Genomic DNA, 18,940 nt, shown 5'->3' with positions numbered 1-18,940 from the left:
CTGCAGATTTCTCCTTTTGTGCCCTATTTTACTTTTGTTCCTTCTTGTGCATTTTTTCTTTATTTCTCCTCTCTTTCACCTTTTTGTCCAATATGTTCCCCCCTCATACTCCTTCCTTCCTTCCTTCCTTCCCATTTCTACACAGATCATTCCTAATAAGTCTAAAAGCATTCTTTCTTCTAAACACACATGCTTCATCCATGCAACCAATTATATTTCTCTATAACCAGCATACTATGAGTACAAGAGAATACTATGAGAACAAGATACTATGAGTAGCTTAGTTTATTATTTTACAAAAGAATGTTTTATTTTCAAGCCTGAATGCTTGTCAAGCTGCCAGAAGGGTAAATATTATTTTTCTTAGACGTGTAGGGTAAGAGGACTAGATTCATTTAGTAGAGAAAGCACTAGAGGATATTAACTGGATTTTATTATTCACAGTAGCACTCTTAGTAGTCATTTTAAAATGCTAAGTGTATATCCTATGCTTCTTAGAATGTTATAGTTTGCTCGTGCTTGCATTTTAAAATATCTTTTGCCACATATTTACCATCCATATGCCTCAAGTCTTTCAATAAAACTGTGAAGCTTTAAAAGGTGTGGTTATTGAGTCCTGGAGTTAATCATGCAAATTTCTTACTGAGAACTAAAAGAACCTAAACTTTCGCAGTCACTAGCTCACATGGCAGGCAGATGCAGAAGAAGAACATTAGATTCCATAGCACAACCAGGCCTTTCCCCAGATTACATGCTGCCATATGTCCCATAAATGCCTCTCCGTATTGCCAGGGTTTTGACATCACACTCGCTGTGCTGTCAGCAGGGTGCCATCCATATTTCCAATGCCTTGTTTTGAATTTTAATGATGTGTTATGGCCCTATAACGTGGTAATAGCGTTGCAGGGGGAAAAGCTCTATTTTTCAGTGGTAGGGAGGCTTGCTGCAGAGTTTATGCGTAGCAGCGTGTTGCAGTATGGACAGTTATACCCCCCACATCCACCCGTGCTTGCTTCCTCCACCCCCTCACCGCAGGGAGAGAAACAGGCAGGGAGAAATCTCGGCTTTCCCCTCCTTTCCTCCCCACAGAACCCAAACCCCACACCTTCCTCCTCCTCTGCTTGCTTCCAATATAACTTGAGCTTCTCAACACAGAAGGGGAAGAGAGATGGGGAAGGGAGGAAATTGGAGGGGTTTTATTATTATTATTTTCCCACTGGGGTTCTTTTGTGCATTCCCCTTTTAATTTGCTACTTTGGCCAGAGACTCATACTAGTGCAGCTGAGTAGAATTCTGAATCCAACGCTTTCTCATGAACTTTTATTGAAGAGGAAGCCTATTGAACTAAATCATTTACTTCTGTGCAATCCTACTTGCTTACTACAAGGCAAAAGGCAGGGAGAGAGAACAGTCACTTACTTAAAAGGAAGCCCATTGGACTGAATCATGATTCATTTACTTCTGTGCAATCCCACAGCTCTCACTGGAGGAGCTCTTGCCTCCCCTCTGCCTCCTCCTTGCTATTTATTTATTTATTTATTTCTCTGGAGGTGCACCAGTTCCTGTCTTTCCATTTCCTGGCTCGCCACAGGATTTTCTATCACTCCCCCCCCCCACGACCTCCGCATTAAGCAGTTCCCTTGTTTTGTCACTCCAAAGGATCTCCTTATCCACCACACTCCCCCTCTTTTCTTTTTAAAATTCCTCCCCAATTTTTTTGTGCAAAACTGGAATGATGCAAGACAAAGTTAGATTTTTGTTTTGGAACAGTGCGCCCCCTTGCTGGCAGATTTGCGCAAGGCAGCCAAGGAGTTACAAAAATAAATTTTACAACAACCTCTCCCCGCCCTGCAACTCCATTGGCCCAAATTGAGCAGGGGGAGGAGCAGATAAACACATTTCAAGGAGAATATGGACAGTCCTGCCTTGAAAACACATTACAATGGAAGGAAAATAAGAATGGCCACCAGCCTACAATGAAGGCTTGACTAACGCTTTCCTCTCGGTTTTAAACCATTGCACAATTCTGTCACACTTTGCAATGCTTTAGCCATTACAAATCTCATAGTCTGTAAAAGGCCCTGGTGACAGAAAAATTCACTAAAGACATTCTGCACATACTCAGGGGTACTTTGTCCTTAGGTCCTTGTCTGGAAAATTCCTTTTCAGTTTTGAAAGAAAAGGAACGCTGTACATGCTCAGACACAGCCCACGTTGCAACTCTAGACTTTGAGTACAGGTGAAACTCGGAAAATTAGAATATCGTGCAAAAGTCCATTAATTTCAGTAATGCAAATTAAAAGGTGAAACTGATATATGAGACAGATGCATTACATGCAAAGTGAGATAAGTCAAGCCTTAATTTGTTATCATTGTGATGATCATGGCGTACAGCTCATGAAAACCCCAAATCCACAATCTCAGAAAATTAGAATATTACATGGAACCAAGAAGACAAGGATTGAAGAATAGAACAATATCGGACCTCTGAAAAGTATACAGTGTACTGTGCTTGATTGGCCAGCAAACTCGCCTGACCTGACCCCATAGAGAATCTATGTGGCATTGCCAAGAGAAGGATGAGAGACATGAGACCAAACAATGCAGAAGAGCTGAAGGCCGCTAATGAAGCATCCTGGTCTTCCATAATACCTCATCAGTGCCACAGGCTGATAGCATCCATGCCACGCCGCACTGAGGCAGTAATTGCTGCAAAAGGGGCCCAAACCAAGTACTGAATACATATGCATGCTTATACTTTTCAGAGGTCCAATATTGTTCTATTCTTCAATCCTTGTCTTCTTGGTTCCATGTAATATTCTAATTTTCTGAGATTGTGGATTTGGGGTTTTCATGAGCTGTACACCATGATCATCACAATTATAACAAATTAAGGCTTGACTTATCTTGCTTTGCATGTAATGCGTCTGTCTCATATATCAGTTTCACCTTTTAATTTGCATTACTGAAATTAATGGACTTTCGCACGATATTCTAATTTTCCGAGTTTCACCTGTATATGGATCAATTGTAAATGTATCCAGCCATATAATGCACTCCATAGAAAGAATGGTGCCTCTCAGGCCTCTTTGTCTTTGTTTTGTGTCCTAGTACAGGAGATATGAACCAAAAAGATACTTTCTGGAATCTTGTTCACTGCACCAAACAAAGATCCTTCAGGTCTTTATGTTATTCTCCTGTTAGACTTGGTTAGGAAACTCACGGAACCTAACAAGGTTGTGTGCATTGCATTGGTCCAATAACTGGGTCCAAGGCAATTTAAGCCCAATCAAGGCATTTTTTTATTGGAAACAATTATGATGGAAACTGTTTCCAGTACTGGTAGACCATTTGTTAAAATACCAAAATTTATCAGGATTGTATCAAATAGTATTAGGGGCTGACCTTTTAATGAAGATCCAGTTGTTCTGAATAAATTGGCTACCTTCTGGGTGGCTGCAGCAGTGGCATTTCAAATTGCCACCTTTACTTCCTTGGCAACACCCTATAAGGCACCAGGATAGGAAAAAACTTTGTGATGTTGTGTCCTTTTTCTGATACATTACTGGGGGGATAAATTGCTGTGCACTATAATTACCCCAAACTGAGGCATTGAGCCAATACTGATCATGGCTCAATGCGATCCAGACCATCCCCTGTGTTATGTCTGGCTGATATGTGAATGTACATCCACCATTCCAGAGGAGATGCGAGCTTAAAACCCTGTGTGAAAAATGCCCCCCTCATGAGAAGAGTGGTCCCCAACTGCCATGCTGGACCAAGGCTATGTTGAGCTTTCTCCTGGCTTCTTGGCTCATGTCTGGTTGCCTAAGGGCTTCCCTGGTTACAGGAACCACCAAACCATCCCTAACCCAGAATCCTTTGACCACCTTCATCTGCATATCCCTGCCTAGGAGGCCAAACAATAGGCTCTTCCATTGAGTTTAAGGTAACCAGACCTCCCTGACATTGCCTAGGTCTGTTACCCAAAGCCTGTCCTGCTACCCACATGGTTTCACTCTAGATTTATAGTGGTTTTGATGTTTATTAGCAAAAAGTGTAATTTTCACAATCAAGTCTTTGATTATTTTTTTTAACCAGGATTCATTTGATTGTTTGAACATTATGCTACACACATTACACTACTATCATTTTTTACATCCTCTTTTTAAAGTGCATCTGGATAAGATATTAAGCAGTGTGGGGTAGTTCTGACTATACAAATGTAGCACACCCTCAAAAATACTTGTAATTATTACAATTATATAAAAGAAAAAGGATACTGGCTGACATTCTGACTAAACTGCTCTACAGAAGTCTTAGTGAAATTAAGTAGTTCCTTAGAGCCAATCCCGAAGACTAAGTTACTCCTGTTCAGTAACATAGTCTGGATGTCAACTACTGCCTGTAAATGGCACGGAGCTGGTCTTGCATGGATAGCCTGCTCTGAGTTGACTTCATAAATCTGTACAATTGACTAAATAAAAAGCAAATGTTTCTTTGACAACTGTTTATAAAAATACCAATATTTCTTAGCTCTGGGATCTTTTATAGTAGATCATTAACTGAATATTAAGAATACACATGGATTTCAGTATAGATACTTCATGTATAAACAAAAATATTAAGCCAAGTTTTTTTGGTTTGTTTTTACAGTTTATAGCCTCTTGATGACTTCTTCAGGATAACATTTTCAGGAAGAAAACTTCAGATCTTCAGAAATAAGGACTCCAGATCCTTGTTAATAGTACTAAAATCAATGGCAAAACTCCACTTGCCTTTTATGATTGAGACTTTTCCCAAATATATTAAATATGCAATATAATACTAATTTTAAGAATCACTCTCTTATCTGCCTCCCCTCTGCTGTTAATATAGACTAAAAATTTCATTTTTTCCTAAACTGTTGATTCACCTCATATGCAGGGGTGTAGTGGAGGGGGTGGGGCGCATAGGGATGGAGCACCAATACTTCTCAGCTTCTCCGGATGTTGGGGTGGGCATGGCCATGGGGACTGTCATGGAGAGTGTCTAAACTTCTAAATTTGCCAATTACATCACTGCTAATATGCAACAGCTCCATGTATTTGTGCGAACATTATGACAGATGCAGTTTAATCTGATCCCTGGGATTTTAACCTCAATATGTGCAGATGTATGTATGTGCTTTTATTTTTCATTTGTCTTTGCATTTGTTTCTACTATCTTTAGTAGTTGCCATTTTTTTTACTACAAAAAAAGATATTTAACTTTAGACTGCCATATACAACTTGTTTACCGAGTGTTTTCCCTAATTGCAGAGAAGAAATTCCTTTGTACTTTATCTGTATTTAAAGCTAGCTGAATTACGTGCTAAAAACATTTTGTACTACTAAGAGCTCTGCTTGTCTTCATTAAAAGTTCAATAAGTCTGCACTGACACTCTGGCTTATTGATTTCAGAAGACAAAGAGAGGACTTTCCTCCACAATAATTATAAAAGCCATTTTGGCTGCTAGAATGTGCCCAAACTGCATTGTGCATGTCAGGGATGTGCAAGCTGGCCATTTGGCCAGTTCAGTTCGAATCCGGACCAGATTTGAACTGACCTGGTCCAGTCCAGCTTTGGATTCAGCTGAACTGGGCTGAACCGGTTTGAGGGCCAGTTCTGGGATACTTGTAAAGGGGAATCCCTTACACATAAATGGAGCATCCCTAATCCTTGTTCTCAAGGCATAGGGGTGGCAGTGAGAGAAAGGGGCCTTTGTACCATTAGCAGAGGTGGTGAGGCAGCAGCAGAGACATCAGAGGTAGCAAGGGGAGGCAGTGGGGAGGTCCCTCCAAGCCCCCCTGAATGACAGCCCTGGTGGGGTTGTCATGCACAAAGGCCATTTGCATCACTACACAAATCTTGGGGTGACACAAATGGCCTCCATGCATGCACAGAGGCCCGAACTGGGTCGCAGCTGGTCCAGGCTGTCATTCTGGATGCCATTGGGTTGCTTGGAGGAGCCCCTGCCACTGCTCCCCTGCTGCCTCTGATGTCTCCAACACCACCTCACCGCCTCCACTAAAGGTATGGAGGCCCCTTGCTGTCGCCCCCACCCTTGCGCTTTAAGGATAGGAATTAGGGATGCCCCCTTTACTTGTGAAGGGGAATCCTCAAAGATTCCCCTTTACAAGTATCCCCAAAGTGGCCTGCAAACCAGTTCTTAGAATCGGGGGCAGTCCAGTTCAAACTCAGACTGACCAAACTGGGCCATCTTGATTCGAACTGCAGTTGGAATTGAGCTGGCTCGCACAACCCTAGTGCATATGTGTATTTCTTTGTGTGGTCTGGTGGACATTGATAGCCCCTGTGTCTGCTGGATACAAACATGTAAATGTGAAGGGCCATATTCAAACGCAGACAGATTACAAGCTCTATGGCATTTATAGTCAAATACAACTGTCATTTAAGAAGCCTTTTGCTTAATGTTCTGAAGGGGTTTTTTTGTGTGGACAAGGGTCTTGGAACTTGTTTGTGTCTCTGATTTGCTCACTTGTACCAAGAGCAGGTTGTGACACATCTGCTAGCACCGCAATGTAACACAGCCTACAGCTGTCACTAGTTGCCATCGTGATGTTTGGAAGATAATGATGGATTGTGATGTAGCATAAATCAGAGAATGGAAACGTGCCATAAGATGCAATTTGTTCAAAAGGTACTATTAAAGCTTGAATGGTAAAACTGAAATCTTGGAATGAATGGGAACAAGCCATACACCTTTAGAGTGAACTTCTGTGACAGCTTTGCTCACCAAAAAGCAATCATAGAATAGTATTGTGTATGCACCTTATAGTGAAGAATGATATAGAATTACATCTTGTGAACTGGTATACACACTCCATCACATGCTCAGTTGAAACATACAGTAGGTCTGATAGCATGTTGGAGTGGTTGCAATGGAGATAACACGAGAAGTTCTGCCAATTTCTGCACACTAAGAAGAGAGCAAAAAGTCACTATGTCACATTTTCACATGGTTGCAGGCTTTTGCTCATAGGCCATAATTAGAAGGGACAATCACTGGGTTGTTGCTGAAAAACACACAAAAAACACACATATAAAGTTCTTCTCTGCTCTGCTAACATGCAGTTAAAGAATTATGTGACATGACATAAACTTTGCTTTCCTTGATCCATGGAGATGAGAGCTGGTCTCATCTTAGCAAAGAATGAATTGTCCTCTTTGCTAAGCAGGGTTCACACTGGTTTGCATTTGAATGGGAGACTGCATGTGAGCACTGTAAGATATTCCCCTTAGGTGATGGCCCGGGGCCCTTCTGGGAAGAACATCTGCATGCTTGTGTGCAAAAGGTTTCAAGTTCTCTCCCTGGCATCTCCAGATAGGACTGGGAGAGACTCCTGCTTGTAACCTTGGACAAGCCGCTGCCAGTCTAGGTAAACAATACTGAACTAGATGAATCAATGGTCTGACTTGGTAGAAGGCAGCTTCCTATGTTTCATAATACTAACTGCACTGGAGGGAGGGTTGACAACATGCTGATATATTGTGTTTTCTCCATACAAATTACCAGGAGAGGAGGAAAGATTCAGTATGGACTGGAGTTCTTGGTAACCATGATTGGCAACTCATGATCAGCATTAGGAGTATGCATGGAACTGTCCGTGGTGGTTTGGTTTGAATTTGAATTGATTTTGAACCTAACTGCCAATCTGCAAACTGGTTCGTTAGAACTGCTGGCAGTTCAGTTCATGCTGTCAAACCGGGTCGACCTGGGTTGGCCCAGTTCAAGTGCCTTTCTTGTAAAGGGGATTTTGGTAAGGATTCCCCTTTATAAGGATGTGCGAATGGTCCGGCGGTCCGACGGTTCAGTCCGGAGGTTCGGGGGTTTGAGATCGAACCAAACTCCCCTCCCCAGTCCATCTGGACTGCAACCGAACTGCCAGGACTGGTCTGCGAATTTTTAATTATTTTTTTTAAAAAAATAACTGTCTAAAAATACCTTTAGCCCCTTCGGGGGGCTTGCTGTAGGCTGTGTGTGTGTGTGGGGGGGGGTGTCCGCGTGGATTCCCCCTCTTCTGCTGGCCTTCCTCATGACCGCTGCAACCGGGTAAGTGTATCCCTTTTGGCCCTTTCGGGCCTCCGTAATGATGAGTGGTGGCCATTTTGGCCGCTGCCGCGCATGCGCAAATGTTGTCTGTGAGACTCTCGGCCTCGAGACCCAGGCCAGACAGTTCTGTGCACACCCCTACCCCTTTACAAGCAAAGGGGATTCCCTAAATAAAAAGGGGTCCGAGGGACAGGTGGGGAGGCGGGTGAGAAGTGAGGGAATCCTTACCAATTCCCCTTTAAAAGCACAGTCAAACTGGTCACACCAGACCAAACCGGCTTGATTCAAACTGGGCCCGGTTCAAACTTGTATTGGCCCACTTTTTGGGGAGGCAGTGCAGTTCGAGCTCAAACCAGTTGAACCGGACCATTTCAAATTGAGATGGGTTCTATTTGTACTAATTCTGCACACCCCTAATTGGCATTACATCTAGTTCTGGCCCAAATTAGGCTTATTAGGACTCCTAACCTCCTACAGGGTGGGAGATACCCAACCTGCAAGGATAGGGTACCACTTAGGAAGGTCTGCCCCAGAGGCTTATGGAACCAAATTGATTTCTGGTGGTGGTGGGGAATTTTCCTGCCAATATGGTTGGTGGTTTTACCAAGGTCCTGGTCAGCCTCTGGAATGAGGAAATGACCCTGGTCATTGATACACTCACTCCTGAGAATTCTCTTGCCAAAATAAGCCCGAGTTTACTATGGAGCTGCAGGTGATGAAACCACAGACAAAACAACTAGAATATTAGTGGAGAAAAACTTGTGCTGAGTCTGAATGAATACAAGTGAATACAACACTGGAGCCCAGCGTTGGGCATACTCTGGCAATGATGGCAGTGAAGCAAGTTTACCTCTCTGTCACCATTTTCTGTGATTTACTGATTCCAGTAAAAAGCTAGAATTATTATATTCCCTCGTACCACCCTTTTAAAAATACTTTTGGGTTCTTCTGTTATTATATATATCACACATTTATACCTTACTTTTAAAGTGAAACCAAATCCCATTCTCATAATCTCCTGTAATAAAATACAAGTCTTTATTCTGATGGTTTAAGAAGTCTCTGCAGATTGTAGGTTAAAATTCAAATTTCAGGATTAAGACTAATATAATTGTTAATTGATTTATAACAAAAACCTATATTTAAAATATAAAGGATTAATTACAACTAACCTGCAGGTTTGGAAGTCCACTTAAGAGCTATTTTTTGAAGAAAAATCTGAGATTTGGAAGATGGAGAGGCTGTTAATATATCCAGACATGGGTGAATTAGGATCTATAGAATAAGCCTAATAGTAAACTGAGGAACCATATCTGATGTAAAGGCTACAAAATGAATGCCTGAAGGAAAGAAATTGGATCTTAGTCATCTGCCCAAAGGCACTGTGTGTTTAAATCCTCTTGATAACTGTTCAGTGGAAAGGCTCTCCGCATGCACACAGATGCATTGTTCCTCTGCATTGTTTTGGAAGAACAGCAATAACTTAGAATTACTGCAGTGTATGTCTCTTGGAGTCAGGATTGGGGATTTATTTACCAAAGGTTGAAATACTGCCCCAATCATACCAATCCAGCCTCCTTGTAAATGCAGGAGGAATTTGGGACTGTCAATGTATATTTAACATTTTTACTCTGAAAGATCTGGAAAGGGTGGATTTTATATTGAAACTAATGAAAATAATGGTTCTTTTGCCTTGAAGGCCCTCTAGTGGACTTGCTTCAATGTTTGTGAACTCGGTATAGAAGTATTTGAATGGGACTTTCTGGCTGTGTGTGCATCCAATATTTTCTTAATGTCTTTGAACCATTGATTTAAAGATTCCTGCCACACATCACACCATAAGGAAACCCAGCTTCATAGGGCTATCTTCGCTAACCAAGAGTTCATCAAGAGTTCAGCTCAAAATTGGATACTACTATCCTTCCAAAACAAATGCTTGGTTTTTGGTGCCCTGCCATCATGAAAAGAAATAGACTAACACTTTTGAAGCAACCCCATGTATGATCCTGGATGAATTCTTTAGGGGCGCAGGGCAGAAGCTAGGTATAATGATACTGGTTGAAAGCAACATCTAAATTACAGTCTAAGGTTAACAGTGACCAGATTTGATTAAAATTGAAGCAAATATTTCTGAAGAAAAGGAAGGATATATTCTTGTTAAAACAGGAGCATAGGAACATAGGAAGCTGCCTTATGCTTAGTCAGACCATTGGTCCATAAAGCTCAGTATTGTCTACACAGAGTCCAAATTAGCATGTTAATGTAGAACTGCATCCATGCTCCCTGCCTCCCCGCTCTCCTGTCTGCTTTCGGATGTTCAGGAGCGCGTCCTCAGGGGAGCTGTCTGGGCTACCTTTTTGCTTGAAGGACAGCTCACACAGCCAATCACAGAGGGAGGAATGTCCTCCCTCAACTCCAGTCTGGTCGAATGCAGCCTCCAGTGCTGCATTCGGATGGAAAAGAGGCTTCCTAGACCCTCAGTTTGGAGCAGTGAACCTCTCTACAAACTGAAGGTTCAAATTGGAGTCTCATCAGTGCAACCTCAGGTCGATTTATAGATGGGACCACAGTTGGTGGGGTTCAGATGTGATGGTAAGGAAACTGCGGGTCCCTCCAACTCTGGTCCCCTCTTACATGTGAATGCGAGGGACTAGCAGCAGTTTATTCAGGATTGCAGGCAGGAGTCTCTCTCTCAGCCCTATCTTGGAGATTCCAGGGAGGGAACTTGGAACCTTCTGCATGCAAGGCACTGGCGGATTAGTGCATAGGCAGAGGAGTCATCTGCCTACGGTGGCAAAATTTGAGGAGCAGCAGCTCCTTCCTTCTAAAGGTAAAGAAGGCTGCTCACCCTCCTCCCAGAAGCCAGCTGCAACTCCCATCCTATTACTTTTCATAAAAGTAAAGTAAAAGTCTTTTAGGCAACAAAAAGAGGGAACTTATTTCTCCTCACCTGGTCACTCCCCCTCCCCGCAGCAGCTACTGCTGCCACTGCCCTGCCTTTGAAAATAAAAGTATAGTAAAGGAGGGCAACTTTCCTCCGCCCCTGCTCCCCACAGTACTTGGTTTTTGGTTTTTTAAAGGGCGGCAAAAGCCTTTTTGCCTATAGGTGGCACAAAAGATTAATCGGCCCCAATGCAAGGCGCGGGGCGGGGGGGGGAGACAAACAGATCGGGGTGGGGGAATGATTTTAAAAAATGAATTTGCAAGCAGAACAAACCCGATTAAATTCAGCATATTTCCAAAGACTGTTGCCTGGGCAAAAAAGAAAGTGATTCTAGCCATTCCAGCCCTATCCCTGGCCCATTGGGACCTTGTGTGCTTGCAGGTTATTGCCTTTGCGGGGCTGTCAAAGTGGGCATAGCTGGGGAAGAAGGGGAAGAAAGTAAAAGCATTTCTTAAATTTAAAAGGGGGGTTAGAGTTGGTGGTGCAGCAGGAAATGGCTCGACTAGCAAGCCAGAGGTCTTCTGATCATGTGGAAGAGGCTGCTATTTGAGCAGGAAGGTGGAGGAAAAGCCTCAGTGCCTCTCAGAGACTGGGCTGCTAGTTTCATCGGCACAGTTAGGAATGAGCCATTGCTCGGTGGTAGAGCGCATGCTCTGCAGAAAGCAGGTCCCAGGTTCATGTCTGACATCTGCTGGTAGGCTGGGAAAGAAATATAAAACAAACACACACGAAAGATCAAGAGTATCATATACAAGCAATATTTATTGTTTTAAAATGTTCATATGTATCATAATAGATAAGGAATTATTCCTCTTCAAAAAGACTTTAAAATCTGACAATCTAGTTCACAAATGCTTAACCCGAAATGTCTGGCAACAATAAACCAAGTAGGTTATAAGATATAAGATCCTGACCTGAAATGCTGGAGAGCCCCTGCCAGTTGGGGTGGGCAATACTGAGGGGCCAATAGCATAAGGCAGCTTCATAGGTTTATTTGACTATTCCAGAGCAAAGGATTCAATGACTTACTCTAAGACATTCTCTGTGGAAATCAACACTGAAGCAGGTTCAAATTGCTATTCGGAGAAGCTCAAAGAGACGCAACTTTATTTTGCAGATGGTTTATTGCAGCCAGTCATGAGCAGGGGATGTACGACTCTTCAGTGAGTTACTGGAGTTCTTACTTGTATATTTCCTCTACAGTATATATCTTATATATTCATGACAATTCCCAGTCAGAAAATTATGGCTTTTTATTCAGGACATGATTCGGCCTTTCTGAACTGCCCTGACAAATATCAGGAGGGCAGGCAACACTGCTTTTCGAATTCACTCAAAGAAATTCCACACCTCTTCATTTCTCAAGTCACCAAACATGTATGTGTAAGCATTGAGACAACACCCACATTTCCCTTTGAAGAAAGCCACATAGAAGCATACAGAGTAGTAGCTGACGAACTGAAACCGGTACATCTTCATAGTGGGTCTGATCTCATACTCAAGGAGTGTTCCTCGGATTTCTGCAAGACAAAAGCCCTGTTCAGTCGTTCCACAAAAGTCCCACAAAACACATTTACTGCATGCAATGCAGATCAAAAAATTCCACCCCCTGTGTATCTCTGGTGCATCAGTCACCCTCTCACCCTCCTATTTAATTCCCTTTGTACCATATGGAACATGCAAGTTCAGTTAGCTTCCGGCAATGGCTGCAACCAGAATTGGCCTTGAATAGTACAGAACTATTAGGACTGAGTCAGAGCATGATTTCTGAATTGCAGAATTGTGAATTATGTTTTTTTACCAGCAGATGGCAGCAGCTAGAGAACAGTGAAGTAGGTGTATTGCTGCTCAGAATGACAGGCGAACACAGATCCAAAAGGATTCCCTTAGATATGTGCAAATAAATTCGAGTTGAATCAATTTGAACTCAAATTGGGGTGATTTGAGCAATTCAAACTCAAATCAAATCATGCCAATTCAAGCTCAAATCACTGTTTAGGGAAAAACAGCCCTCCAAAAAGTTTGAATCACTCGAATAGATTTGAGTGGCGTGCACCATTGGAGATTTGTGTTTTCGCCTTGCTGATTGATTTACTGACACTGGCTTACAACTGGCTTGAGATCTCCTTGCTTCTTGGTTGCCTTGTTATCATTCAAATCAAGTGTTTTCAGGGGTAACTGTATCCCATTGGCTGGGGATAGGGAGCAGGGGTGGCCAAAGGGGTTTTTTTCAAAATGTATTTAAGGGGCTGCTAATGGGGGCAGAGAGACATAGCCATTTGCACCTCAGGGTAGAAGGATCATCAGAGAGAGACTGCAGCAGTACTGAGAGCAGAGGCTGATGGTGGTGATCTGGGCTAGGGCGGTGCACAAACCAAAACTAACGGTTTGGTTTGAATTTGGATTGAATTTGAAATCAAACCATGTCTGTAATCTACGTTTGTACAGTGTGTTGGCTGAAATGTTTGGATGCAAGTTTTGGGCGGCATAGAAATATTTTAAATAAATAAATAAAAATTAACGTGAATTGGTGAGAACAAATGGTCTAGGTACTGTGGCAAAAGAGATGTAGAGTATGATCTTGGTATTTTGTACAGATGTTGTTTGAAGCGTATCGAGTCCAATGCAGGCACTGGGACAGGCCAAGAACCATGGTGCAAAAGTTAACCTTTATAAACCTCACAAACAACGAAGCAGATGCCTTGTGAAATAAACTAGCATAGTGCCAGCATCCACTGCGGGATACAAATCAGCAGGGGGAAGGACGCCAAGCATCTTAGGATCTCGGGGATGCTGCAGCACCATTGGGATACCTAGTACTGCTGGAAGCAATCGGCCTATGTGTCCTCAGTTAGTGGCAAGGCACCTGGTCCTGCTTCCAAGCAGGGGAAGTTGCCTGTGCAGTGGGTGCAGTTGGTGGACAGCTAGGTGGCCAGATTTGGCTTTTAAAAAGTATACCCCTTAGGTTCTGGCAACTCTGGACAAGCAGTCTGGTCGTCCAGAGCCTCATCTCATCACCCAGGCCATTATGGAGAGGATGGCTCTGAACAACCAGCCATTCCAGGTGCTGGAAAATGCCAGCTTCTACCAGCTGCTCCAACTGTTTGCCCCCGCCTACAACATCCCATCATGCACCACTTTCAGCAGGTGGGTGGTGTACCAGGCATGCAGGGAGGGTATGTCGAGGCTGCTGACACCAGTGTGCACTTCACTGCGGATCTGTGGACCAGCTTTTGTTGTAATGCACGCTGCTTTCCTGTCCCTCACGGTGCACTGGTGGGGGCAGGAGAGTGAGGAGACATCTGCTGCTGGTGGCGTGGCCAGCCCCTCCCATGCAGCAAAGCACAGGTGGGCTGTGCTGCATATGGAGGTGCTGGACAGTGACCACATGGCAGATGAGCTCTTGGAGGCCATGGATCTCAAGGTGAGGGGGATGGCTGTCTGGGCTGCCAAAGCTTCACCAGGGGCTCATGGTCACCAGCAATGCTGCCAATATAACTAAGTCAGCAGAGCAGGGTCAGTTTTTGTCCACCTGTTGTGTGGTGCACTCTCTGAACCTGGTTGTGCATGATGTAATTTGCCCTTCTGGGGCTGCAGCCAGGTGAGACATTCCTGCTTGAGAAGCTAGGCGCTGGTCTGCTGCTGCCATGGTTGCTCTTGTGGAGAGGTGCCGCAAGACAGCAGCTTTCTTCCACTGGCGTGAAAAGGGTACATGGATGCTCAAGCAGAGGCAGCTTGAGCTCCACCTACCTGATCCCCCAGGATGCTCCGACCCAGTGGAACTCCACCTTTGTCTTGCTCCAGCACCTGCAGGGTGCCATCTACACCCTTGCAAGGAGTTGGCTTGGAAGTGTGCGACCTGTGCAGCCATGAATGGGTGTTACATTCTGAGGTTGTCTTGGCACTTATGCAATTCTTTGTTGCCATGAACAGCTTGTGAACTGAGCCAGGCTTTGCCCAGTACTCTTCTCCTTGAGAAGACAATCAGTAAGCTCCAGACCACACTGACCACTGGGGAAGCAATCGCCTTAGCAGGTCGGCTGAGGACTGGAGTGGTGGATCAACTCAGCATACCTTTGGGAATAATGACCAAAATGGCCACCACCGCACACTACAGAGGCCCGAACTGGCCAAAAATGATCAATTTCCTGGACCATGGTGGTGACTTCAGAGGCCGGCGGGGGGAAGGGGAACCCTCATAGACCCCCCCATGCGGCATACAGGAAGCGCCCCAAAGGGGCTAAAGGTACTTTAATTTTTTTTAAAAAAAAATGTGGATGTGTCCGGAAGTTCTGTTCTGATCCAGATGGAACTGGGGGTGTGTGTGTGTGTGTTCGGTTCGATCCTGAACCCCTGAGCCTCTGGACCAAACCTCCAGACTGCCAGACCGGTCTGCACATCCCTATTCAGCATTTTCCTATATTGCTGCTGCCCAATACAGTACCAGCAGGGATTTGAACTGGCAACCTTCTGCTTGTTAGTCAAGCATTTACCCGCTGCACCATGTAAGGAGTCATAATTGTGTGTGAGAGAGCAACTTGCCAGTGATGTTACTGAAGCAAAGGCACTGTGGCTTTTTGCACTGTGTGTTTGGACTGTGTGTTTTGGCAAAATGTGGTGCTGTGTGTTTGGAGGGACTGTATTCTGGACTGTAGAAGTTCAGTAGAATTCTTCATGGCAGGGCTGCAAAATTTGTGCATTCTGCTTGTTTTGGCCATAGGGAACAATGTGGAACTCAAATCACCCAATTCTTCCAAAGGATATGTCCTAGGGACACCAAAGTGGGTTGCATTGTACAGCATGTTGGGTGCTACCTACCACCTAACCCACAAAAGAAATGGGCAAGTGGATGATTTTTAGAAAATGTTTAACCTTTCCAAGAAAGAAAAAAGCAACTCATAGGATCCTATGGGGTTGTTGGTTTTTTTGAAAAGGTTAAAAAAAATTAATCAGCTGCTTGCCCATTTCTTTTGTGGGTTAGTTCATAGGTAGCACCCATCATGCCCTAACACCCAACCCACTATGTGTCCCTGGAACATACCCATGAGGAATAATTGGGTGATTTGGGTTCCCCATTGTTCCCTATGGTTGAATCACTCAAATAACTCAAATTGATTTGAACTGACTAATCCAAACAGCCAGCAATGGCAACTGTTTTGATGACTCAATTTGAGTATTTTGCAATTTGATTCGAGCTTGAATTGAATAGGAAAATATGGTTCGTGCACATCTCTAGATGCCTTTGGTATCATAGAACTACTCCTTTGGATTTAAATCCACAGAGGCAAGCTTTGACTCTTTACTATCAAGCCTCCTTTTCTGGGTGGCTGGGAGACTTACATCTGCCTCCTCCCCACCCTTTGTTTGCTGGCCGGAACAACTCAGACCAGCACAGTCTTGCTGCCTGACTGGGAACCTCCCTTCCTCCAAGTGCCTGACCTTACCACTGTAGGCACTGACTGATTACACCAGCTCTTCCCAGAGTCCATCATGAGAGGAAGGACTCTGGAGGCTTTTTAAGGAAGGGGGCTGCGGCAGGTGGCATCTGAAGAAGATTGGTGGAGGTGAGCTTTTTATAAGGCCTGATGCATTCCCATTGAGCCAAGGATCCAGCTGACAGCATTGCAGCCGAAAGAGTGTCCTTCTTCCATGGAGGTTTACTCTGCTTGGCTTGCTGAAGGACCTGATTATGCTGCAGTTAAGGCATCAGAGACTGCCTGCTGCAAGACCTGGTCTGGCATGCCCCCAGCAGCCAGAGGCGTATCTAGGGAAAATAGTGCCTAGGGCAAGCACTGAAATTGTGCCCCCTGTCCAAACATCTGACACCCATCTTTCAGATAACTTTACCATCATATCAGTTCAACATGTCAAGAAGTCAAGCTCGTTAATCTTTTAATATTTCAAAAAATCTTTAGCAGTGGACATAGCCAGACCAAAAAATGCTGGAAAACTACAAATTTCAGTATGCTGGGGCTCATGAAATACCCAAATACTTTGTGGAGGTGTACTTGGAAAACTAAACAGAAGTGCCTGTCTAATTCTCTACTATGCATTGTAGCATCATTACAACATAAGTTTTAAAATCAATGGAGAATTTGACTTTTCCCAGATACTCTGAAAATAATTAAAGGATATGCAGAGTAAACTGTGTCACTGCTTGGAATATATTCTAGTATTTCAGAAAGACAGTTAAAATGAGAGAAAGAGAGCAAGAAACTCCCAGTGGGCCTTAATACTAAGGATTTCACACTGATTCAAAGACAAACTCGCCATTAATAGCCATATTACTAAGACATCACATTTAACTCACTTATCACAAGAAGCAAAGTAAGAGCAAATGAATACAATCCTATCTCATAAGCTTCAGCTCAGTATTCACAAGCCCTGATTCTTTGTACATAGTGCCAAACGAAATATGTGTACATTGACTTATATTCTATTTTGTTTTTTAAAAAAATTACCTGTAGCCCCTTCGAGGGGCTTCCTAAGGGACGTGGGGGGTGGTCTGCAAAGGTTCCCCCTCCCCCCGCTGGCCTCTAGGGCCTCACAGAGACCATTTGAGCATGTGTGGTGGCCATGCCACCACGCATGCTCAAATGGCCTTTGCGAGGCCTGGCCTTGGGCCTCACAGAGGCTATCTGAGCATGCGCAGTGGCCATTTTGTTTTTGGCAACCATTTTTATTTATTTTTTTAATTTTAAAAAATGGTGCCCCCCTTCAAGTGGCGCCCGGGGCACGTGCCCTGCCTGACCTACCCTAGATACGCCCCTGCCAGCAGCCTAAAGCTGTATATCTACAAAATCCTTCCTTCCTTCCTTCCTTCCTTCCTTCCTTCCTTCCTTCCTTCCTTCCTTCCTTCCACACAATCTCCCACCTTCACTCTGAAGTAGTGCAATTCGAACAGAGCTGACTTACTGCATTATTCTGAAGTTGTAGATTAGCTCTAAGTATGCCATGTAAATTCATGCAAAGCATATTGTTGGAATGCTATTACAAAATCCAACAATACTGTTTTCCAAAAACAAGACTTGCAAATTCATTATGTAGATATAGCAGCAGTTCATTATACAGTAAGCAGAGCACTGTGGTGCTTTTCATTTGCCAGACTCTACAATATTCTCTCATTTGTCTATCATGAAATGTAGAGCACATGTGGAGATGCCACACAGTCTGGCTTTTGACAGATGAATGGAATTATACACAGCAAGTGCAATCTGCAACCTAATTTCTCAAAAGTGTGCACCCAATTAGGTTGCTCTCAAGTTAAGGACTACTGGTTATAGTCATGTATTACATAATTAACTTACTGAGCAAATTAAAATATTTTGGCACAATGAACTTCTAGTTTAGGATTGCTAAGAGCTACGAAGAATGCAGAACAGAAGGTCATTTTTAAAAAGTGCCCAGTTTTGGATGCTGAGCATTATTTTCCATCATAAAAATAAGAGAAGTGACAAATGCAAGAGTTTGGTATAGTCGATGCTAGGCGGATGTCCAACATTGCAATTCTTTGCACACTTACCTAGGAGTCAGTCCCACTTAAATATTTGATGAAATTGAATTTTTAAATTCATAGTAATAGATAATACACTTGCCATCACACAAAACTTGATGGATTAAAATACAAGGGATTGATTTGGGATAAGAGGTCTGTGGGTTGTGCACTGCTTGATTCAATGGAAGATTTGATCAACCTGCTTCAAGGCAGTAGGAGGGAACATCACTCCTGGTGCTCCCCATACTTCTGCCCTTTCTGTGACGCATGAACTTGGAAATGTCAGGCAGAGCATGTTGGGTCTCTTTTGCTGCCCGACATTTGCCCAACATGTGTGACCAACATTTGAAGCTGGGTGGAGGTTCCCTCCCTTGCCTGTCTTCCTATACACACTCGAAATCAAAAG

General features: G+C 43.6%; 1 protein-coding gene across 7 annotated transcripts in view; it reads right to left on the bottom strand.

Moving 5' to 3' along the window:
- The window catches only part of ANO5 (anoctamin 5), a 113,683-nt gene that overhangs the window by 12,643 nt on the left and 82,100 nt on the right, over positions 1-18,940 (bottom strand). For 6 of the 7 annotated variants that reach the window (XR_008313423.1, XR_008313418.1, XR_008313419.1 and 3 more), the window contains one exon: positions 11,784-12,559. The exons of the other annotated variant lie outside the window; for it this stretch is intronic. Coding sequence is in view for 1 of the 6 variants with exons in the window: in XM_053284691.1 (XP_053140666.1) it covers positions 12,369-12,559 (191 nt within the window). In the remaining 5 variants the exon portion in view is untranslated. Of the gene's footprint in view, positions 1-11,783; positions 12,560-18,940 lie in introns of those variants that run through there. 7 annotated transcript variants of the gene reach the window in all.

This window comes from Hemicordylus capensis, chromosome 1 (genome assembly GCF_027244095.1).
Source record: "Hemicordylus capensis ecotype Gifberg chromosome 1, rHemCap1.1.pri, whole genome shotgun sequence".
In the NCBI taxonomy this organism is placed as follows: Eukaryota; Metazoa; Chordata; class Lepidosauria; order Squamata; family Cordylidae; genus Hemicordylus; species Hemicordylus capensis.
The sequence above is the reverse complement of the archived record's forward strand: the minus strand, read 5'-3'. Positions and strand labels throughout refer to the sequence as shown.